Source organism: Salvelinus sp. IW2-2015, linkage group LG36, assembly GCF_002910315.2.
Source record: "Salvelinus sp. IW2-2015 linkage group LG36, ASM291031v2, whole genome shotgun sequence".
In the NCBI taxonomy this organism is placed as follows: domain Eukaryota; kingdom Metazoa; phylum Chordata; class Actinopteri; order Salmoniformes; family Salmonidae; genus Salvelinus; species Salvelinus sp. IW2-2015.
In genome coordinates this window covers 19,136,648-19,161,829 of record NC_036875.1, presented here as the reverse complement: position 1 = coordinate 19,161,829, position 25,182 = coordinate 19,136,648, and the positions used below count along the sequence as shown (strand labels likewise).

The window sequence follows — 25,182 nt, the reverse complement described above, 5'->3', positions numbered from 1 at the left end:
GGTCTTTTGTAGTTCTTTATTTGGATTTCAAACACAGACTTCATCGGCGCCCTTGGAAAATGACTTATACAGACAGTGCTGTGTTGGCTCTTACGTTTATAGGCACATAGAGTTACCAGGCATTTGCACCAGCCTCAAATGTATACTTGCCATTTATTTGGGATGATAAATTGAGCTTATCAAACTGTCATTATTTACACTTCTGTTATTAACATTTAATATTTTTCTTTAGTTGTAGCTTTTATTTTTATTCCCACATGAATAACATTACAAACTTTGCACCAGTGTAAAAGCCCGGTAAACCTGTTCCTTTGTGTTAGTTCACATTTACTTTGGAGCTCATTTACTTAGAAACTGGTGCTCCTTCATACGCACCACAAAATAACCTTTCAAAACGTAAAGGGATAGTCCACCCAAATTACAGAATTACATATTTGTTTCCATAGACTGCAGTAATTGTGTAATTTCGGTAGACTTTCCTTTCTAAATGCATAAACTCTGAATATATGAATCTTACCAGCATATAATAGATTAGGACAGCAGACATTCTTGCGCAAAACCTCAAACTGATATTGGATATCAAGCCAGGGAATACAGAAAGCAATATTTGCTGTTGCATACCAAAAAATCTAAGACCAATGACACAAAAACCTATGATTGTCAAATAGATATCTTAGAACTCAAATAGCATATTGGGTTAGTAGCCTAATAGTATATTGTGCTATTATGATATATATATATATATATATATATATATATATATATATATATATATATATATATATATATTCAGTTGTGCTCTGACGGGTTGTTGTTGGTACTCATTGCTATGGTTCCTCGCTGATTTTGTAAATCTATTATTTTAAAACATTCTTCCTGGTTGTTTCATTACTATCCAATCAGATTTGTCGGCCACTCGCTGCCTGCCAATCAGATGTCTTTGCCACACTCAGGGCACAGGATGTCGTCACGCTCGGTGAGGAAACCCCGGCCCACCAGGGAGACGGAGCACTTCCTACAGTTGAAGCAGTCATGGTGCCACTGACGCTCTTCAAAGGAGATGTACTTACTGCCACCCAGACCTGAGAGAGACAGGGAGAGATCAAAACATACTGTTATCCAAAGGTGAGAGAGGTCTGTACATCCTAAATACATCCTTCATTGAAGTTGTCACAGATCAGAGTGGAGGAAACAGTAGAACAGATATACCTTGCTTTCTCTTATCAAATTACATAGATCTGTGATTGAGGAGGGAGGAAAGGAGACCGTAAGGATTCAAACAGGGCACAGTGTATGGCGTGATGTGAGTGAGTGAATAAGTGACTGACTGACTCATTAGAAGTTAGAACTGATGGAAGTGAGCATCTAACTGACTGACTGACACTCTGTTAGATACACACAGGGTGCTTTCGGGTACACACAATCTCATCGCAGGACTGCACAGATGGTTGGATCGTGTTAGCATGTTAGTGTACACTAAGCACTATTCCACATGTTGTAAACATCTCAAATAAAATAAAATAAAATAAAATGTTATTGGTCACATACACGTGTTTAGCAGATGTTATTGCGGGTGTAGTGAAATGCTTATCTTTCTAGCACCAACAGTGCAGTAATATCTAACAAGTAATATCTAAAACATTCACAACAATGCACACAATACACACAAATCTAAGTAAAGGAATAGAATTAAGAATGTATACATTTATGGACGGGCAATGTCAGAGTGGTATAGACTAAGATACAGTAGAATACAGTATATACATACTGTATGTAATGCAAAATATGTAAACATTATTAAAGTGACTAGTGTTCCATTTATTAAAGTGCCAGTTATTTCAAGTCTATGTATATAGGCAGCAGCCTTTCATGTGCTAGTGATGGCTATTTAACAGTCTGATGGCCTTTTCAGTCTCTCGGTTCCAGCTTTGATGCACCTGTACTGACCTCGCCTTCTGGATGATAGTGGGGTGGCTCGGGTGGTTGTTGTCCTTGACAATCTTTTTGGCCTTCCTGTGACATTGGGTGCTGTAGGTGTACTGAAGGGCAGGTAGTTTGCCCCCGGTGATGCGTTGGGCAGACCGCACCACTCTCTTGAGAGCCCTGCGGTTGCGGGCGGTGCAGTTTCCGTACCAGACGGTGATACAATTGTGCATCTGCTCTCAATTGTGCATCTGTAAAAGTTTGTGATTTCTTCAGCCTCTGTTGCACCTTCCTCACCACACTGCCTGTGTGGGTGGACCATTTCAGTTTGTCAGTGATGTGTACACCAAGGAACTTGATGATTTCCACCTTCTCCACTGCAGTCCCGTCGATGTGGAGGTGCTCCCTCTGCTGTTTCCTGAAGACCACAATCATCTCCTTTGTTTTGTTGAGTGAGAGGTTATTTTCCTGGCATCACACTCCCAGAGCTCTCACCTCCTCCCTGTCAGTAATCAAGCCTACTATACCTAGTCAGTTGTTCAACTGAATGCATTCAACTGAAATGTGTCTTCTGCTTTTAACCCAACCCCTCTGAATCAGAGAGGTGCGGGGGGCTGCCTTAAATTGACATCCACGTATTCAGCGCCCAGGGAACAGTGGGTTAACTGCTTTGCTCAGGGGCAGAACGACAGGTTTTTACCTTGTCAGCTCAGGGATTCTATCCTGCAACCTTTCGGTTACCAGCCCAACAACCTAACCACTAAGCTACCTGCCGCCTGCTGTGTTATCTGCAAACTTGATGATTGAGTTGGAGGCGTGCGCAGTCACGGGTGAACAGGGAGTACGCACCCTTGTGGGGCCCCAGTGTTGAGGATCAGCGAAGTCTAGGTGTTGTTTCCTACATTCACCACCTGGGAGTGGCGGCCCGTCAGGAAGTCCAGGACCCAGTTGCACAGGGCGGGGTTCAGACCCAGAGTCTCATGCTCAATGGTGAGCTTGAATGGTACTATCGTGTTGACTGCTGAGCTATAGTCAATGAACAGCATTCTTACATAGATATTCCTCTTGTCCAGATGGGATAGGGCAGTGTGCAGTGGGATGGCGATTGCATTGTCTGTGGCTCTATTAAGGCGGTAAGCAAATTGAAGTGGGTCTAGATTAGGGCTGCCCAACCCTCTTCCTGGAGATCTACCGTCCTGTGGGTTTTCAGTCCAACCCTAATTTGCACACCTGATTCTACTAATTAGCTGCTCAACAAGACCTTAACTAACTGAATCAGATTTGCTAAATTAGGGTTGGACTGAAAACCTACAGGACAGTAGATCTCCAGGAAGAGGGTTGGGCAGCCCTGGTCTAGGGTGTCAGGTAAGGTAGAGTTGATATGATCCTTGACCAGTCTCTCAAATCACTTCATGATGGCAGAACTGAGTGCTCCGGGGCGATAGTCATTTAGTTCAGTTACCTTTGCATTCTTGGGTACAGGAACAATGGTGGCCATCTTGAAGCATGTGGGGACAGCAGACTGGGATAGGTAGAAATTGAATATGTCTGTAAACACACTTTCAGTTTTGCACAAATGCTGCCATCTATTCACAGTTTCTGGTTAGGGTAGGTTTTAATAGTCACAGTGGGTACATCTCCTATACACTTCCTGATAAACTCAGTCACCGTATCAGTATATTTGTCAATGTTATTCTCTGAGGCTACCCGGAACATATCCCAGTTTGCGTGATCAAAACAATCTTGAAGTGTGGATTGCGATTGGTCAGACCAGCGTTGAATAGTCCTTAGCATGGGTACTTCCTGTTTGAGTTTCTGCCTATAGGAAGGGAGGAGCAAAGTGGAGTCGTGATCAGATTTGTCAAAGGGAGGGGGAGGGCCTTGTAGGCATCTGGAAGTTGGAGTAGCAGTGGTCGTGTTTTAGCAGTGGTCGAGTACCTCAGTCAATGTGTTGGTCGAACTTCGGTAGCGTTTTCCTCAAATTTGCTTTGTTAAAATCCCCAGCTACAATAAATGCGGCCTCAGGATATGTGGTTTCCAGTTTGCAAAAAATCCAGTGAAGTTCTTTGAGGGCTGTCGGCTTGAGGAGGAATATACACAGCTGTGACTATAACCGAAGAGAATGCTCTTGGGAGGCAATACGGTCGGCATTTGATTGTGAGGTTTCTTCCTAGGTTTTGGCTTTGAGTTTTTCCTAGCCACCGTGCTTCTACACCTGCATTGCTTGCTGTTTGGCTGGGTTTCTGTACAGCACTTTGAGATATCAGCTGATGTAAGAAGGGCTATATAAATAAATTTGATTTGATTTATTTCCGTTTGGGTGAACAAAAGGACTTGAGTTCCTGTATGTTGTCACAATCACACCATGAGTAGTTAATCATGAAACATACAACCTCGCCCTTCTTCTTCCCGGAGAGATTTATTTCTGTCTGTGCGATGAACTGAGAACCCAACTTGCTGTACGGACTCAGACAGTATATCCAGAGAGAGCCATGTTTCTATGAAACAGAGTATGTTACAATCAGCTCGTCAACTTTATTATCCAGAGACTGAGCATTAGCGAGTAATATACTCGGAAGCGGTGGGTGGTGTGTGCGCCTCCTGAGTCGGACTGGAAGTCCACTCCGAGTACCTCTTCTCCGCCGGCAGTGTTTTGGGTCAGCCTCTGGAATCAGTTCAATTGCCCTGGTGGGCACGAACAAAGGATCCGACTCGGGAAAGTTGTATTCTTGATTGTAATGCTGGTAATGATGATTACCGCCGCTCTGATATCCAAAAGTTATTCCCGGCTGTATGTAGTAACACAAAAAATGTTCTGGCCTAATAATGTAAGAAATAACACAGGAAAAAACAAAATAGTGCAAAGTTGACTAGGGGCTAGTTGCTCAGCGGCCCTCTCTATCGGAGCCATTTTCTGGCCTCTGATAGTCTGTGCATGACCTGAGCAGAAAACATGTATCTGTAACACAACCACATAGATAGATAGTTTACCGCTGATGGGGGTGGTGCAGGAGGCACACTTCTTAGCGTACAGGTTGCAGAAACAGTTGAGGCAGTACGCAAAGTCATCACGGGAGGTGAACCGCTGGCCTGACAGCTGCTGCTTGCAGCCGGTGCACAGGAAGCAGTCCTTATGCCAGGGCTGGTCGTGATAGGTCACCCCACCAGTAGTGATGGGCTATTTAATGGAGAGAGAAAGGGTTAGGCATACAGGCACACATTTGACCATGCACACACATACGTGTGCACACAAGTACTCACATACACATGCGCACACACCAAGTACTGCCATCCAGATACCAGATCTTCGCGGTTACAGCAATCCATTTAGTAAATTGCCACTTGCATAGATACTGATAGCATTTATATACATATAAAGTGCTACTCGATGTTCCTATAGTCTTGCCTGCCAGACACAGCCAGACTTTCAGCAGATATCCAAAGAGCCCTGTTTTCTATGTTGTATACATCACTTTAGAGGTCAGAAAATTTAGGGGAAAACACTACAGTACACTGTCATGACCCTTGACCTACTTTCTTGCAATGCACACACTGCATGGCAAACTGCTTCTCGTAGCAGGGCACACAGAAGTTTTGGTTCTCCTTGGGGATGAAGCTCTTGGTGCCGATGGGCTGCTGGCAACGCTGGCAGGTGAAGCAGGTCTCATGCCAGCTGTTACCCTTATGCTCCACTTCCTGGAGCCTGCATGTGGGAGAGAAGAGCAGAGAGGGAGGGAGGGACCGAGGGAGGGAGGGAAGTAAGGAGGGAGGGAGCAGGGGGAGGGTGAGTGAATAAGAGAGGGATGGAGAGACAGAGGTAGATTAATAAGGGTAATTGGGAAAGGATAAGGGATGGAGAGTGAGAAAAAGGACACACACACTACTCAGTCCTTGGGTTCACACACATTCCCTCACTGTAAATACTGCGTGTGGTCTTTGTGTAGAAACAGAGTGGGGATAGAGAGGAGGTCTGGAGGTCATCTCGATCTACGTTCAGTGTTCCGGCTCTGCTGCACTCCAGACCTCAGCGTATAGTTACACTGGCTGTCTGGGAGAAGCACCATTTTTTTTGTTATTTTATTTTATTTAATCTTTATTTAACTAGGCAAGGGCTTATGTGATTGAGGACATTCAAAGACATGTAGATTAGTTAGAATCATCCAAAAACGTTTGAGTTTAGTCCTGGCTATTCGTGTACTACGACAGTGATTAATGTGTGTGTGCGTGTAATAACGATAATAATGATTTTACTAATATGGACGCTGGTTCAAACAAATCAACACATTTCATGTGCCTCTGATAAAGATGATTTCATTTTGAATATTTTTATGAGCATTATAACGTGAAATAGATTATTATGTCATAAGGGGCTGTGTGTGTTGGTATTTTGACAGATCTAAATGTGGTTGCAACCATTGAAGGTTTGTGTCATCTGTGATAGTGCAAGAGTAATCTGTGTACACGCCTGTTTGTGTGTGTCTAGTATAGATTCGATGGATCTGGTGTATGGTTCTCACCAGGCATGATGGTCTTCTTGCACTCGTGGCACTTGGAGGAGTACTCATTGGAGTAGCACTCAGTGCAGAGCAGCTGGTCATCCTTGGTGGAGAAGGGCTTGTCCACCAGAGACCGTTTACACTGGAAGCACTGGAAACACTCCTCGTGCCAGTGGCGGTCCTTGTAGGACAGGTCCTACGGTGACAACAGAGGGACAATCCGAATCTGAACATCAGACGGCACGCTTTGACAATGTTCTTGGATGGAGGCTAAAAGATGAGACAGTGTTAGTAGTTTGTGCGTGTGTGTATTATACCCTGGTATTGCAGCCGATGGGTTTCTTGCAGTCCTCACAGGTATTGGAGTACAGGCTCTCGTAGCATTTGACACAGTATGGGTTCTCCTCTCTCAGGACGTACTTCTTACCAAACAGGGATTCCTTACAGTAGTGGCAGTCATAGCGCTCCGTCATCTTGGCACCAGGAATCCCACCCCGCTAAACTGAGGAGAGGGGAGGAGGATGGGTTTGGGAATGACAATTGTCTTACTGTATAAAAAAGGTTTCTTCAAGTTAAGGTCAAGAACCCGGATGCATGAACTGCATACATACAGTACATTTGTAAGGTTTTTAAGAGTTCAGCTAGATAAACAGAATTCACATTGGAGGAACGAAGTCTGTCTGTTTGCCTTGTCTGTGTGCCAGTGTTTATACAGAGATATCCGCTCCCTGACACTGAGTAGTAGCAGAGAGCATACATCATAATCAGTCTGTTATAGGTAATGAGAACTGGATGTAAATTGACTTGCCTGTTACTGCAATGAATAGAATATCCACAAGTGCATTTCACATTTAAGCAGAGTGGAGGGAACACAAGCACAACAACAAGTACAATAGAGATCTCTGATAAGACATTAAGGACATCTCAATAGACAGCTGCCTGTCATCTTTTGAGACAGTGTTATAATGCCAACAGTTGTAGTATCAAGTTGTACTTTTGTGTACAGTATGACTCTCTCTAGGGTTTAGTCTTTGGCCTCTGTGTGTCTATCAGCATCCAGTCTTGTCTGTTGGTGTGACAACCACCTGGTTACAGATGAGAGGGATATTAATAGCTCTATCAGGCAAGCTTAGAGAGGGACAGGGGACCTTCACTCCTGCGCATACCAACACTCACTATATCACCCTGCAGTTAGCAATCCATAACCACACCTCCAGCTGTCAGTATCACGCATCAGACCTCTACACAGCTCAGCATCCCGCAGTGTGCGTGTGTGTGTGTATGACGGCACACCAGAATAATGGCTACTCACGCTCTGTAGCTGTTAGCAGTTCAGCCCTGATAAGACTCCTGGTTATGCCTCTCTGTGCCTGGCCTGTCTCGCTTTGCTGACCAGTGGTTTGTGTCCGGCTGCCTCTCGTGGAAGTCCCCAGTGTCCCAAGCACACGACACTAAACACCCCTCTCCTCTACACTTCTCACCTCTTTCCCCTCTCATTCTTTCCCTCTCTCTTACTCTCGGAGTTCCAACCCACTCCCCTCTGCCCATTGATTCCACAGTCATCATTTGACCATATAAGGAGGCAAAAGAAAAGCTGGAAAACTAGAGAATGTCCCCCCTCACTCTCTTAAATTCCTTCTCTCTTCCCATCTTATTCTCTTTAGCTTTTTCAACAACAAAACTCCTTTATCCAGCTGCCCTCATCTCTCTCTCTCGCTCTCCCCGTCGCTCCTTCCCTCTCTCCCTGCCTCCACCCCCCCACTCTCTGTCTTTCTCTCCATTTGCTTTCCCTTGCTTTTCCAACCCAATGGGTTGTTTGCATTTCCTCATTCGGTCCCCCTTTCTCTGGACTAAACCCCCTGTAATATCATGGTATGTTCCTGATGTCATTGCATTATGTATGGTCTTTGTGCATAAGCACCTCAGATATACCACCGCTTACTCAATTGTAGGGGGGACAAGAGTGCTTAGTAAAAGAGCTGGAGAAAGGTCTTGGTGTACTGGTCCAAATTAGATCGAAAAAGGAAGTCAGAGGAATTTTCTGTTCTCCGTCTTTAAGTTGAAAGAGGAATGAATATATTTACTCTCCCTCTCTAACCCCTCTTCACAAAGTCTCTCCATCACTTTAACTCACCTAGCTTAAATCAGGATTCATCTTGTTCCTAAAATAAAATGTTTTACTCTACCCTAATCAAATTTTCAGCTATTTTAAAAAGGTGGACAACTGTTGGAGACTGGGCTTCTGTGTTCTCTTTGATGGCATCCGTCCCAGCAACACTAACGGCAAGCAAATTAAAGACAGACTAATACATCTGGAGACTCAAAGGCACCAAGGGGCACCTATCAAGTCTTTTGATAATATTGTTTCCCAGCTAACAGTTCTAGGGAGAGAGAACTATTTGTAATGTTAACCATAATATTCCCCAGATGTTTGTGTCCAGTTTTGGCATTAGTTAGGAGAACATTCCCTAAATGTCAAACAGAACTTACAAACAGAACTTACAACTTACAATATTACACACTTTTACATACATCATTACACTGTGCATGTTCATTTATACAGTAATTATGATTCAGCATGTCCTCACCTGCACTATAAACGCCAAGGCATTTGAACTCAGAGTAAATTAAAAGTCATTATTACTTAATTGTATGTGGTACTGACTCAAAACTAAATGAGAAGTCACATCAACTCACTTTTTTAAAGTTATGATAAATTATATTTTTTACCCAGCATGCTCTACTGCAGGTTGAGATCTTTGGAATTGTTTTTAATATCCGTTTTTGCATGTACATTAAGTGATAGATTTATTAATTTAATCTTATGCTACACAAAGATAAATAACACATTTTTCTAAACAAATCCAATCATTTAGTTGGATTTTTTGCACCCATTACTGAAATGGTTGTTCCAGTTTAGATGGCTTACGTAGTCAACTCACACTTCCTAACCCTGGCAGTCATTATGAATGCAGGTTGCTGTCACGTCCTGAGTCCTTATTTTCTATGGTGGAGTAGGTCAGGGCGTGACTGGGGGGTTAGTCTAGTTTATATTTTCTATGTGGGGTTCTAGTTTTGTTTTTCTATGTTGGTGATTTTGTATATGATTCCCAATTAGAGGCAGCTGGTAATCGTTGTCTCTAATTGGAGATCATATTTAGGTAGCTTTTTTCCACCTGTGTTTTGTGGGATATTGTTTATGTGTAGTTGCATGTTAGCACGCCATTGTCATCATGGTTCGTTTAGTCTTTATTGTTATATGCTTCCAACGATCGTGACAGAATATCCCACCACAACAGGACCAAGCAGCGTGCCTAGGAGGAGAGGGTAACATGGACTTGGGAGGAGATTCTGGATGGGAAGGGATCCTGGACTTGGGAATAAATCCTGGCAGGACAGGATCGCCTTCCTTGGCGGGAGACGCAAGGAGAGAAGGGAGGACAGCGACGACGCCGGGGTTCGCGGCCACAGAGAAAGCCCAAAAGACAGCCCAAAATGTTTTGGGGGGGGCACATGGGGTGGTCGGTGGAACCGGGGAGTGAGCCAGAGCCTGTGTGGGAGTCGATAGAAGAAGGTAATGAGAGATACCGGAGAGAGGTTGTAGAAAGGAGTATGCTGCAGCGCAGGCTCGTTGAAAAGCGCCTTCTCAGCCCGGCACCATCTGTGCCAGCTCTATGTACCAAGTCTCCAGTATGCCTTCACAGCCCAGTACGTCCTGTACCAACTCCTCGTACTCACAGTACGAAGTGTGTTAAAGTTCCGGTACAATTGATCCCGGCTATACGCACCAGGTCTCCAGTGCGCCTTCACAGCCCAGTACGTCCTGTGCCTGCTTCCCGCACTCGCCCTGAAGTGCGTGTCACCAGTCTGGCGCCACCTGTGCCGGCTCCACGAACTAGGCCTCCAGTGCATCTTCCCAGTCAGGTGCGTCCTGTGCCTGCTCCCCGCACTCGCCCTGAGGTGTGTGTCACCAGTCCGGTGCCACCTGTGCCGGCCCCACGCATCAGACCTTCAGTGCGTCTCCCCAGTCCAGAGCTTCCGGCGACGGTTCCCAGTCCAGAGCTTCCGGCGACGGTTAGCAGTGACGGAAGCCTCCAACGACGGTCCACAGTCCGGAACCTCCAACGACGGTCCACAGTCCGGAACCTCCAACGACGGTCCACAGTCCGGAACCTCCAACCACGGTCCAGACTCCGGAATCTCCTGCGACGGTCCACTGTCCGGAACCTCCTGCGACGGTCCACGGTCCAGAACCTCCAGCTCCAGGGCAGGAGCCTTCCTCTGCGCCGATGCCCAGTCCGAGCACGGCGTCCAGTTCAAACGCGGCGTCCAGTCCAGCTCCATGGCAGGAGCCCTCCTCTGCGCCGATGCCCAGTCCAGACACGGTGTCCAGTCCCGCTCCATGGCAGGAGCCTTCCTCGGCATCTAGGTCCAGTCCAGGCACAGTGTTCAGCCTGGGTCCATGGCTGGATCCGCAGGATGAAAGCGGGTTCTTCGGCCCGTACCAGAGCCGCCACCAAAGATGGTGGATCCGCGAGCTGAGCGGGTTCTTCCGTCCGCACCAGAGCCGCCCCGATGCTGCCGGATGAGCGGGTTCTTCGTCCCGCACCAGAGCCGCCTCCGATGCTGGCAAATCCCGGGGATGAGTGGGTTCTTCGTCCTGCACCAGAGCCACCACCGACACTAGACACCCCCCTAATCCTCCCTTTTAGTTTCAGGTTTTGCGGCCGTAGTCCGCACCTTTGGGGGGGGGGGGGGTAGTGTCACGTCCTGACCATAGAGAGTCCTTATTTTCTATGGTGGAGTAGGTCAGGGCGTGACTGAGGGGTTACTCTAGTTTATATTTTCCATGTGGGTTGTAGTTTTGTTTTGCTATGTTGGTGATTTTGTATGATTCCCAATTAGAGGCAGCTGGTAATCGTTTTCTCTAATTGGGGATCATATTTAGGTAGCTTTTTTCCACCTGTGTTTTGTGGGATATTGTTTATGTGTAGTTGCATGTTAGCACTCCATTGTCGTCACGTTTCGTTTGGTCTTTATTGTTTTGTTGTGTGGTTCACTTATTCCTAATAAAAGATGTGGAACCCAGATCACGCTGCACGTTGGTCCGAGTATGCTTCCAACGATCATGACAGTTGCGGGATAATAAAAATTGCAACTGTTGGATATCCTAACTCTGGCTAGATTCTATTAGGAATTACACATCAGTTTGCAAGCCAGCATAATGGGACCTGCAGGTAGGATTGTTAAAATGTTGGTACGTTTTCCAGAAACCCCAGTTGGATTTGATTTTAAGTTAGTGGAATTTTGTAACCCTACTTGCGGGCCTAATGTGGCCTGTGAACCAAGTCCTTATGAGATATGTAATGTTTTGTCATAGAGTAATTATAATGATAATATTCCCCTAGGAACTCACTTGGTGAAAATGAATTAATTCAAACAACCATGTCTCTGTCACTAACAAATAGTCATGGGTGGTAACTCTACAATTCACTCGAAGGCAAGGCACACTGGGAAATTATATTGGAGGCATAGCTTAGTGGGGGCATTACTTTTTTTCCCAAGCTGATATAATTCAAACCTGGACCCTCTACAGGGTCACAGTGACTCTCAGTTTGAGTAATGACTACAAAAATCACAAAGTAACTGTACTCCGATATTAAGTGCAATGGATTTCCTCAAGTTGAGTAATGAGAGCACATTGGGGTTTACAGTGTAGGATTTGAACTTAACCTCTTGGTTAAAGGCATTCTGATCTTCCTACTACTCCACCATGTCATTTATCCGTTAATCAGACCATGGTCTCAATTAGTCTCCTCGGACTGTGCATTTTCGACAGTTGGACGATTTCTCTTGGGCTGTACTACCTTGTCTTAACCCTCAGAAAACTGGACACAGGAATGTTCTTACAATGTTCCCATGAAACGTGTCTAGAACATTAATATTGAATATTCTGGGAACTTGGTAACCACGTTCTGGGTAAGTTCTGTTCGACGTTAAGGGAATGGTCTCTTGGATCATCCTTGTACGTCACTGTAACATTCCTATGAAAACATTAGGTAATGCCCTAATCAGGCTCTTAAGGGAACATTCTCTAAAGTTGTGGGAACGTTTGTTGTTAGCTGGGTTCCCACCATAGCAAACAACAAAGATTAAGTACCTCAATATGGAGGAAAGACTTGTACTTATAATACAAATGCGCTCTGAACTCCTGAAAATTATCTGCAGTCTCATGGTTTGGTCCCTGGCTTTGACACATAATAAAGTGCTGGTTTTATCTAGTTGTTTTTTAATTGGATGATTGAATCAATTGAATTGCAGGAAGCTGAGGAGACTCCTAGTATCTTATACGAATAAAATGTTCAATAAATAACATTATACTTCCATTTTTTTAAATAAACAATTGAATGTTATTTAAGCAATAAGGCACAAAGAGGTGTGGTACATGACCAATATACCATGGCTAAGGGCTGTTCTTTAATAAGCAACGCGGAGTGCCTGAATACAGCCCCTAGCCGTGGTATATACCATATACCAAAAAAACGCTTAGGTACCTAATTGCTATTATAAACTGGTTACCAACGTAATTAGAGCAGTAGAAATACATGTTTTGCCATACCCGTGGTATAAGGTTAGGGGCTCGAACCACCCAGTTTATAATATAAAACAATTACAGTTACTATGCCATTCACACTGTCACTTAGCATTAGTTAGACCAGTGATTTACATACATGTTTCTGGAGAGCAACCATCTTGTAGGTTTTCAGTCCATCTGTTGAGCTTTATTTAGGGTTGGGTTGGTTTGAAACATATATGATGGTAGCTCACTAGGTACAAGGTTTGAGAACCGTGGGGTTATGTAAAACAAAGGGAAGATCCCAAATGCATACTCTTTGCGTCCTCTCTCCTTCTCAAAACATATTTGATGAGAGAGGCCCTGCATTTCTCAACCTGGCTTTCTCATCCAATGTGTTTTGAGAAGGAGACGAGGAGAAAGGACGCAAGGAATGTGCAATTGCGATCTTCCCACAGAAATCTACTCATTACTTCATGTGCTGGCTCACTCCTGGGAGGCTGCCCGGTACCAAAACTTCACCCGGTGCAAAACATAACTACCCGGGCCAGATTAATTGAATAGAACGGGTGTTACCATTCAAGACAATGATGGCATAATGGGTGGACTGCAGGCCATTGTGAGTGTACTCATAGGAGCAAAGCAGGAAGTAAAACCATAAAGTAAAAGCAGGAAATTTACCCATCAATCTGTGCTGTGATTTGTTAAATCAACTCAACTGACATTACAAAACATATATTCCATTGCATGAGCCACATCATTTAGCATCATTTGAATGAACATTATACACTACCATGGAAATGATTGCATCACGCACGGCAAGCGGTACCGATGATATGAAAACCAAAAGGACCCTGAACAGCTTCTACCACCAAGCCATAAGACTGCTAAATAGCTAACAAAATAGCTTCCTGGACTATCTGCATTGACCCTTTTGTGTCTCATCACATACACTGCTGCTACTGTTTACTATTTGTCACTTTATTCCTAGTTACAAACCCAGAAAAAAAAGAAACGTCCTCTCACTGTCAACTGCGTTTATTTTCAGCAAATTTAACATGTGTAAATATTTGTAAGAACATAACAAGATTCAACAACTGAGACGTAAACTGAACAAGTTCCACAGACATGTGACTAACAGAAATTGAATAATGTGTCCCTGAACAAAGGGGGGTTCAAAATCAAAAGTAACAGTCAGTATCTGGTGTGGCCACCAGCTGCATTAAGTACTGCAGTGCATCTCCTCCTCATGAAGTGCACCAGATTTGCCAGTTCTTGCTGTGAGATGTTACCCCACTCTTCTAGCAAGGCATCTGCAAGTTCCCAGACATTTCTGGGGGGATTGGCCCTAGCCCTCACCCTCCCATCCAACAGGTCCCAGACGTGCTCAATGGGATTGAGATCCAGGCTCTTTGCTGGCCATGGCAGAACACTGATATTCCTGTCTTGCAGGAAATCACGCACAGAATGGGCAGTATGGCTGGTGGCATTGTCATGCTGGAGGGTCATGTCAGGATGAGCCAGTAGGAAGGGTACCACATGAGGGAGGAGGATGTCTTCCCTGTAACAAACAGCGTTGAGATTGCCTGCAATGACAACAAGCTCAGTCCGATGATGCTGTGACACACCACCCCAGAGCATGACGGACCCTCCACCTTCAAATCGATCCCACTCCAGAGTACAGGCCTCAGTGTACTCATTCCTTTGACGATAAACGCAAATCCGACCATCATCCCATGTGAGACAAAACCGCGACTCTTCAGTGAAGAGCACTTTTTGGCAGTCCTGTCTGGTCCAGCAATGGTGGGTTTGTACCCATAGGCGACGTTGTTGCCAGTGATGTCTGGTGAGGACCTGCCTTACAACAGTCCTACAAGCACTCAGTTCAGCCTCTCTCAGCCTATTGCGGACAGTCTGAGCACTGATGTGGGGATTGTGCGTTCCTGGTGTAACTCGGGCAGTTGTTGTTGCCATCCTGTACCTGTCCCGCAGGTGTGATGTTCAGATGTATCGATCCTGTGCAGGTGTTGTTACACGTGGTCTGCCACTGCGAGGATGATCAGCTGTCCGTCCTGTCTCTCTGTAGCGCAGTCTTAGGCGTCTCACAGTACGGACATTGCAATTTATTGTCCTGGCCACATCTGCAGTCCTCATGCCTCCTTGCAGCATGCCTAAGGCGCATTCATGTAGATGAGCAGGGACCCTGGGTATATTTATTTTGGTGTTTTTCAGAGTCAGTAGAAAGGTCTCTTTAGTGTCCTATGTTTTCATAACTGTGACCTTAATTGCCTACCGTCTGTAAGCTGTTTGTGTCGTAACGACCGTTCCACAGGTGTATTTTCATTAATTGTTTATGGTTCATTGAATAAGCATGGGAAACAGTGTTTAACCCTATACAATGAAGATCTGTGAAGTTATTTGGATTTTTACGAATTATCTTTGAGAGACAGGGTCCTGAAAAGGAGAGTTTATGTACATATCACCTCGTACCCATGCACATGGACTCAGTACTTGTACCCCTTGTATATAGCCATGTTATTGTTACTCATTGTGTATTGATTTTTTACATGTTATTACTTTTCTACCATTTCTCTATTTTCTCTCTCTCTGCATTGTTGGGAAGGGCCCGTAAGAAAGCATTTCACTCTTAGTGTACACCGGTTGTTTACAAAGCATGTGACAAATAATAGTTGATTTGATGACAACACCAGTCAGCCATTGCAAGTGTACCCATGAGTTGACAAGTCAACTTAGAGGTTCCAAGTCTATCCTATTCATTTTGATTTTTATGCCCATGAGTTTACAACCCTGAAGGAGAGAATGGTGCCTTTCCAGGTGGTCTGAATAGCAGTCATACTGCACACAGCCACCAATGATTGCATGACATGTTATTGATGGCGTTCCACAACATCACACTGCCCTTATTAATATTTCCTTGCATCCTCCTTAAAAATTATTGGAGGAGGCATGAGTGGAGGAACAGGGAGGAAGGGCCTTGGTCAGGGTGGTGATCAAGAACCAAATGGTCACTCTGACAGAGCTCCAGAGTTCCTATGTGGAGATGGGTGAACCTTCAAAGAGAACAATCATCTCTGCAACACTCCACCAATCAGGCCTTTATGGTAGAGTGGCCAGACGGAAGCCACTCCTCAGTAAAAGGCACTTGACAGCCCGCTTGGAGTTTGCCAATAGGCACCTAAAGGACTCTCAGACCATGAGAAACAAGATTCTCTGGCCTGATGAAACCAAGATTGATCTCTTTGTCTTGAATGCCAAGCGTCACGTCTGGATTGAACCTGGCACCATCCCTACGGTAAAGCTTGGTGGTGGCAGCATCATGCTGTGGGGATGTTTTTCAGTGGCAGGGACTGGGACACTAGTCAGGATCGAGGGAAAGATGAACAGAGCAAAGTACAGAGAGATCCTTGATGAAAACCTGCTCCAGAGATCTCAGGACCTCAGACAGGAGCGAAGGTTCACCTTCCAACAGGACAATGACTCTAAGCACACAGCCAAGACAATGCAAGAGTGGCTTTGGAACAAGTCTCTGAATGTCCTTGAGTGGCCCAGCCTGAGCCTGGACATGAACCCGATCTAACATCTCTAGACCTGAAAATAGCTGTGCAGCGACGCCCCCCATCCAACCTGCCAGAACTTGGACCTAAAAACGGTATGGGGTACTGACAAACAGCCAGGCAAGTGTTATAAATGGTCCAGAATGCATCCCCTTACAAGATTAAGTCTTCTTTTGTTTTTCATCTACATACTTTAAAGGCCCAGTGCAGTCCAGAACTGGTTGTCCTTGTTTTTTTATTTTTATATTTCCACACCAATAGGTTGGAATAATACTGTGAAATGGTGATAATTATGATGATGCCCTTTTTGTGTAAGAGCTGTTTGAAAAGACTGCCTGAACTTTTCAGCCTGTTTTGTTCAGATGGAGTTTTGGCCTGCCTGGTGACATCACACAAAAATGTGTTAATAGGCTGGACATTTGTCTTTTTTGTCTGTCTACCAATAACAGCTAGTTGTCCCCTCTTTGCTAAGAAGTTATTTTTTTGGACCATTTTAATTCAAAACAATCACATTAAGGTACTTCAATGTTACCCAGAAATGACTTGATATTGCAATAAAAAGTGGCTACATTGGATCTTTAACCTGTTGTTAGATTGACTTGAGATAAATTATATTTCTTTACTTAGCAAGAAAAAGACCCTACACCCCTCCCCTCTTCCCCAATTTGGCAAGAACCACTGGAGTACCCACATCTGACCCCGGGGGCAGTTCCAAAGGAAAAGAGACATTTCAAATGTCATATTATGTCTATATACAGTGTTGTAACGATGTACAAATAGTTAAAGTACAATCAAATAAAAGAAATAAACATAAATATGGGTTGTATTGACAATGGTGTTTGTTCTTCACTGGTTGCCCTTTTCTTGTGGCAACAGGTCACAAATCTTGTGATGGCACACTGTGGTATTTCACCCAATAGACATGGGAGTTTATCAAAATTTGATTTGTTTTCAAATTCTTTGTGGGTCTGTGTGATCTGAGGGAAATATGTGTCTCTAATATGGTCATACATTTGGCAGGAGATTAGGAAGTGCAGCTCAGTTTCCACCTCATTTTGTGGGCAGTGTCCACATACTGTAGCCTGTCTTTTTTTGAGAGCCAGATCTACCTACAGCGAGTCTATGCTCACTGAGTCTGTACGTAGTCAAATATTTCCTTAATTTTGAGTCAGTCACAGTGGTCAGGTATTCTCTCTCTGTCAGTGCTGACAGGGGATCTATCGCACTAGGCTTGAGCCACAATGACAGAAGTGGCCCACAGTGACATGCATCTCTAATGATAGCCAGTGCCCTCCCAGAAAACTGGAATGCTTTCAAGAGCCACGACAGAGGGGTTTAGACAGGTTCAAAATAGCTCAATGTCAAACTACTACAGACATGCACAGTCCATCACACATACACATATAGTCTTCCAGATAAGCCGGGTGGCAGGGTTTGCACTTTTGGGACTATTTCATTGGCTCCATCACACCATGACTGCACTTAATGCTACCTCCTAGCCTAAAGGGGTGGAACTTTGTTCCCCTAAATGTACCCCCCATTTCCCACACCACTCCCCACTTCTTCCCTAACAATAGAGTGTAGATACTTGGAAACAAAGGCACAGAGAATATAACCTATCTGCCCTGTCCATCAGCACTTTATCCAGACACACTGAAAACACCTCCACTTGTCCTCCAGCATTAGATACAATGATGTATATAAAACCTGGTTTGATATGTATTTGCCAATGAGAGGCTTTGAAGCCACCGGTCGGTCATATTTAAGGAGCAGTCCTCCATAGGAATGAATGGAATTCTACAGTAAGGACAAAATTAAATGTCTTAAGTATTTTTCTGTTGTAGTGGAGATAGTAACATTAGTACTTATACTTTAAGGAAAAACAAATATATATATTTGTATGTTTAGATCACATAATGTAATTTAAAAGTATGCATTAAGGTGTCTGAAATAGAATAAATGAATACATTTTTACAACGGTGAGGGAGTACCAAGATGGAGGCACGATGGCTTCAACACAGGGCCCCTGTCAGTCATCTAGTGTATATATAAATCATCGATTAGATATCACAACATAGCATAGACAGCCTTCCCCCAGCATACACACTGTCTATGTTTAAAGTTCAACACACACACACACACACACATCCACGCACACTATGACGGATGGATCTTGGATCTGCACTGTGACAATGTTAACCTGCTGAAAGGATCACCTTGAGCATTTAAAATGAAGTCCACTAAAACCCTAATCATTTTCTCTCAGAGGCACGGTGAATGTAGGCCAATAGAGTCAGGCTTTTTGAGGGCACAAGAACAATTGTTATATCTCCTTTGATCATGTAATCTGTATCATGGGAAAATAAATGTTCCCTACCAAAGCTCAACTGATTACCTTTGATTCAAAGTGACAATTTGGTTTTAAAAATAGTAAATAAAGACAGCTAAGTCAACTCTGGATGACATACAATTGATTTACCTTTATCAATCAAGCCACAGTTGAGTTAGTCAGTGGAGAAATTAGGTCACATGTCACGCTTAAATGCCAAAATTCTGTCATCGTGTGCAAGGTGATAAAAGTCTGAAGAACCATAAACAGAGAGAGAGATGTGGAGTTTTAGGAGGAGGGTGAGTGATATTGTTTGGGCTGAGGTGAGGGGGATAGTTTCCAGTGGTAGAGAAGAAGAGGTAATGGGATGGACGGAGACGGGCTGAGTTGAACAGTGGAAAGAAAGAAAGAACATTATTAAGTAGAGGTAAGAGCGCAGGTGCAGAGAGAGAAGGGACATGGAAGAGGATGCCAGAGAGGGAGTGCTGGAGAAGTGGAAGAGGAGTGAAGAAGGGATGGATGGATGAGTGGACAGTGCTGAGTCTTACCTTTCTGTCTGTGGAGGGTGTGTGTCTTTGAGGAGTCTGCTCAGACTGAGACGGGCGACGGAGGGCGAGCTGTAGTCACTCCTGATTGGATTACCCCACCAATAGACGACTAATTGGGGAGTGGGTGAGGAGGGGGGTAGGAGGGGACAGGGGTCTCTTTTCTTTTTCAATGGGCTATAAATACACTGGCCCTACAGAGATAAAACCCTCTCACTCACACACACACACACACTCACACACACTGTCTCACTCATGCAGTCACTCAGCCACACCAACAGCCCTGTGGCCTTGTAAGGCATTGCATTGATGTTCACTAACCACACACACACGCACGCCACGCACGCCCACGCACGCACGCACGCACGCACGCACGCACGCACGCACGCACGCACAGCACACACACACACACACACACACACACACACCACACACACACACACACACACACACACACACACACACACACACACACACATACACACACACACACACACACACACACGGATGAGATCAACTGCTCAGGATATTCAGTGTCTATTGCAGGGCTCTCCAACCCTGTTCCTAGAGAACTACCCTCCTGTAGTTTTCTCTCCAATCCCAGGTGTAACTAACCTGATTCAGCTTATCAACCAGCTAATTATTAGAATCAGGTGTGGTAGATTAGGGTTGGGAGCAAAAACCTACAGGATGGTAGCTCTCCAGGAACCGGGTTGGAGAGTCCTGGTCTACAGTTTATTAACACCCCTGTGTGCTGAAATGTACACATTCACCTCTCTCCCTGCATGCCCTCTTTCTCCCTCTATCCCTGCATCCCCCTCGCTCTCCCTCGATCCCTGCATCCCCCTCTCTCTCCCTCTACCCTGCATCCCCCCCTCTCCCTCTATCCCTGCATCCCCTCGCTCTCCCTCGATCCCTGCATCCCCCTCTCTCTCCCTCTATCCCTGCATCCCCCTCTCTCTCCCTCGATCCCTGTATCCTTCTGCTATCAGATCCAGCCTTCCCAGCATTCCTTCCACTTTCAATATCTGATCCAGTAACCCTGCCTCATCCTAATTCTAACATCCCCACTAACTCTGTATACCCTTTTCACAAAGAGGAAAGCCAGAAATAACAAATATCCAGACTAGCTTCGGAATCCCAGTTACAACACTCCCTCCACTTTTACTTTGTTTTAGTGTTGTTTTCACAGAGAACATCCTGTCATGAGAGGTTTTTCATTAGATTTGAGTCCAGATTGCAACAGTACACTCATTTAAACAGTTTAGTCTTTTTTCTATCCCCAAGTACATAATGTTGTGTAATATTACCAAGGCCTTGTCCTACACACACACACACACACACACACACACACACACACACACACACACACACACACACACACACACACACACACACACACACACACACACACACACACACACACACACACACACACACACACACACACACACACACACACACACACACACACACACACAACACACCACACACACACACACACACACACACACACACACACACGCACACACATGCACACACACGCTTTACTGTTGTGTACTCCATGACATTGTGGCTGTTTGATGTGAGGCTAGGATGGAAAGTATGCCATGGGTTAAATGTCATAGAGCACCCTCCTCCTCTGAGATAGCTTTCACGGAATCTGTCTCGCTCTTGCTGTCTCTCCCTATCCATCCCACCTCGCTCACCCTCTCTCACGTTCTCTGCCAGTCCTTCTCTCTCCCCCAGGCCTGACTGGTAATGATAGCCACCCGCTTGGTTTCTAAGAAAATTGTAGCGCTATGTTTCGCACCTTCACACTCTCCTGTCCACTGCATTGGACCTTTAACCTGTTGTTTGATTGACTTGAGATTAATTATATTTGTTTACTTAGCAACACCCCTTCCCTTTTCCCCACCCTATACCTAATCTGCAATCTAAATCTGCCACCTCCCAATTTGACAGGTACCACTGGAGTACCCACATCTGACCCCGGACCCCTCTCTCTCTCTCCCCGTGATGCTAGTTGGTTTTCCTGTCCTGAAGGCCCCTGGACACTGTCCAGAAGGGAGGGAATGTGTCAGAGACCCCCTTGTGTGACTCAAGTGCTCTATTTGTAGACTACCGTAAAGAGTGTGGTGCTTATAGACATGTTAATCAACAGGTGTGTGTGTGTTGAGAGTGGCCCACAGTATCACTGATTGAAAATGGGAGCGTATCCTAGAGGTAACGTGGTGTGTGTGTGTGCTTGTGCTGAGGTTCAGCTTTGAATTTAGGGGCGGACTGGGACAAGAATTCAGCCCTGGCATTTTATCCACACCAGTGCACATCACTGCGAGCGCCGCCAATTCACTTCCCCCACCATATCACCCCCACGGCAGGCTACCAGCCATACACACGCACCACATCCCCGCACATACACCCCTACACACTAACCCTACTTAGACTCAGGCAGTAATGCTGACGTATAACATTGGCAGTACACTACAGCGTTTCTCAACTATTGCCGTACCAGTGACTCCTCTTTTTTAACCTGTTTAAAACCTATACAATATGTAAAACCACTGGAGATACACCTCACCACTATAACTGTTTGCCTCCCTGTTGTGCTGTCCATTTGTCTCAGCATGTTCTCTGTTGTCACTCTGTGCTTCTTGTTCACTGTCTGTCTGTCTGCTTAAGTCTTATACTTCAAAGCCAAGTTAACAACTTAGGATATATTGCAAATTAGTGCCTGTCATATGTGTTCCCCTGAATCAACACCTACCATAAGTGTTAATTAGTACAGGGCTCCAGACTGACATTTTCCCTTATTTTCACTAGTGCCACTATCTATTACAGTTGGTGAGCCCATGATTTGGTCGGACTGAAATCATCAATCAATCAGATTGATTTATAAAGCCATTTTTACATAAGCAGTTGTCACAAAGTGCTTATACAGAAACTGAGCCAAAAACCGTAAAAAGCAAGCAATGCAGGTGTAGAAGCATTCATTTACCATTCAGCCATCAGATTTGCCACCAATGCTCCTTATAGGACACATCACTGCACTCTATACTCCTCTGTAAACTGGTCATCTCTGTATACCCATCGCAAGACCCACTGGTTGATGCTTATTTATAAAACCCTCTTAGGCCTCATTTCCCTCTATCTGAGATATCTACTGCAGCCCTCATCCTCCACATACAACACCCATTCTGCCAGTCACATTCTGTTCAAGATCCCCAAAGCACACACATCCCTGGGTCGCTTCCGTTTCAGTTTGCTGCAGCTAGCGACTGGAACGAGCTGCAACAAACTCTCAAACTGGACAGTTTTCTCAATCTCTTCATTCAAAGACTCAATCATGGACACTCTTACTGACAGTTGTGGCTGCTTTGTGTGATGTATTGTTGTCTCTACCTTCTTGCCCTTTGTGCTGTTGTCTGTGCCCAATAATGTTTGTACCATGTTTTATGCTGCTACCATGTTGGGTTGTCATGTGTTGCTGCCTTGCTATGTTGTTGTCTTAGGTCTCTCTTTATGTAGTGTTGTGTTGTCTCTCTTGTTGTGATGTGTGTTTTGTCCTCACGGCACAACGCCTCTCCCCTATTTGACCTAGATACTGTTTGTATGTATTGATATGTAGGCTATGTGTGCCATTTTAAATGTATGTAGTTATGTCCTTGAGCTGTTCTTGTCTATTAATGTTCTGTATAATGTAATGTTTCATGTTTGTGTGGACCCCAGGAAGAGTAGCTGCTGCTGTCGCAACAGCTAATGGGGATCCTAATAAAATGCCAAAACACCATGAGCGCCATCCATAATGTTTTTTGATTGTTTGTGTGTGTCAATTTCAACCAGCCCACCCAACTTAAAAAATAGTCTAGCCCATCTGGCATTTGCCAGAATTGCCAGATGGCCAATCTGCCCCTGTTTGAATTAGACAACTATGATGAGAATCACTGTTGTGTGGAAAGGAATGGGAGAGGGAAATTGAAGTCAGATGATAGTCTTTACCTCCAGTACTGTTGTCATGTTAGGAGTCACAGCTCAGGTGGGCTGGGATTGAATCTTATTCATCTGATTGTACCCAATTACCCACACATGGATCACTCAATGTACATCAATAAAGAACTATGGGTCTAGTCACACAAGCAGTAGTTAGATAAATGTGAATTAAAGTCAAACCAATTGCAACACTCACAAATAGATTTTATGGCATGTTTTATTGCTGCCAGTACCAACATGCTTGTATTATATTAACAGGACACAATTCACATGGTGTAGCTGTAAGTTAACGCTCAAAGCACGAGTGTAGCATTGTGGCTCTCGTTGCATGCCTACCACATTCTCACCATCACTCCCAAATGTCAACCCTGAACCCCTAAGTCCCAGCCCTAGCCCCAGTCCTTGGCTGCCCTTACCGTAACCCCAGGTCCAGTCCACCCATCTTCTTCCCAACCCCTCAACTCCCCACCGCTCTCTTCGCTAGTCCCCAGCCCAATACATCCTCGTCCCAGCCCTCATTGCCTCCCTCTCCTTCCTCTAACCCCTATGCTACCCATCACCCATCACCCCATCCCATCGCTGGCCCACGTCCCTGGGCTTCCAGCCCAGCCGATAAGCCGCTGCAGCTGTCTGGGCACTACCAGGGTCTACAGTGCTCTTAAAGCCTGGCGCTTACCGCCCCCACAAATACAACCAGGACAGAAAGGTCAGGTCACCCAGCCCCCGTCATCACCAGCCCACCATTAATCATTTCCCACCAACAGGCCCATGGAGCCGGACCCTCCACGGACCCTCTACGGGTCACACCAGAGCCCAGCTGATCCTCTGGAAGGAGAGAACCTTTGAACCGGCGTCAGGTCCAGAGCTCCACCACACTGACATGGATCCTTTCCCAGAGATGGCTTTGATGGTCCTGTTGTGTCACAAGGAGGAGGGGCAAAATGAGCAATCAGAGGTGATGAAGATTGAGGGACTCATTTTGGAGAACATGACCTTGAGAGGGCCGGTGTGGGTGCAGGCTTGGGATGGGTGTGGGCCTTTGTTCCAGGCCTGAGCCTTTCATTAAAGTTGAGTAGAATCAGATGTACTACTACTTGGCTGAAGCAAAAGTTTGCACCCACCCCAAGCCCTCACCTTCATCAAGCCTGTACCTACACCAGCCCTAACAGAGTAAGGTTGCCCTCCTGAATCTGTCATGCTCGTCAGTATATAAGGCTACATGTAACAAAGGCTAAACATGTTGCATGCTAGTTAGCTTGCAAGCTACAAAACAGTCCCTCGTGATCAGGGGTATCAATGTATACTGAGCATTGTATCCACTTCTAGCTTCATGCCAAGTTAACATGGTGTTCTCTCTGTACAAATGTGTCTCTTAAAAACATAGATTAAATGAAATCATCTACATCAGGCTACGGGTAACAAACACATAATGGCTTTGACATTAGATTTGTCACGATAGAAGTGGTCAAGTCAAAACAGGACAGGCTACCTCATAATATGGCCACCATATGACTGGCATAATTTAATGTAACTTGATTTAGTTTTTTCCGTAAGAATTTATGCCGGATATAAATAATTGAATCACCTTGTTGGAAGGGGAGCTCCTCCTACAGCCACAACACAAACAAAGTAATGTGGCAATTCATTCAGAAGTGCGACTTGGTATGAAGAAAAGTTTGATTTCTCCTCATTTTAACATTCTGTCATAAAAAGCCCATGTTCAACTTCATAAAAAAACACCTTTTCCTAT

At 44.9% G+C, this 25,182-nt stretch overlaps 1 protein-coding gene across 1 annotated transcript; it reads right to left on the bottom strand.

The window, feature by feature from the left end:
- Positions 1-19,616, bottom strand: LOC111959237 (four and a half LIM domains protein 2). Its single transcript, XM_070437529.1, has 6 exons — positions 19,446-19,616; positions 6,737-6,921; positions 6,409-6,615; positions 5,458-5,724; positions 4,915-5,101; positions 1-1,082 (listed from the first exon to the last, which is right to left on the bottom strand). The coding sequence occupies exons 2-6, from the start codon at positions 6,890-6,892 to the stop codon at positions 931-933; spliced, it is 969 nt and encodes a 322-aa protein (XP_070293630.1). The 5' UTR covers positions 6,893-6,921; positions 19,446-19,616; the 3' UTR covers positions 1-930.
- Between the last annotated feature and the right edge of the window lie 5,566 nt (positions 19,617-25,182).

Coding starts and splice junctions, on each gene's coding strand:
- LOC111959237 (XM_070437529.1), bottom strand. CDS start 6,892: ATGACGGAGCGCTATGACTGCCACTACTGTAAGGAATCCCTGTTTGGT. Junction 6,616..6,736: donor CCATCGGCTGCAATACCAGG/GTATAATACACA, acceptor TTGTCACCGTAG/GACCTGTCCTACAAGGACCG. Junction 5,725..6,408: donor CACCAGATCCATCGAATCTA/TACTAGACACAC, acceptor GTCTCTCCATCC/CTCTCTTATTCACTCACCCT.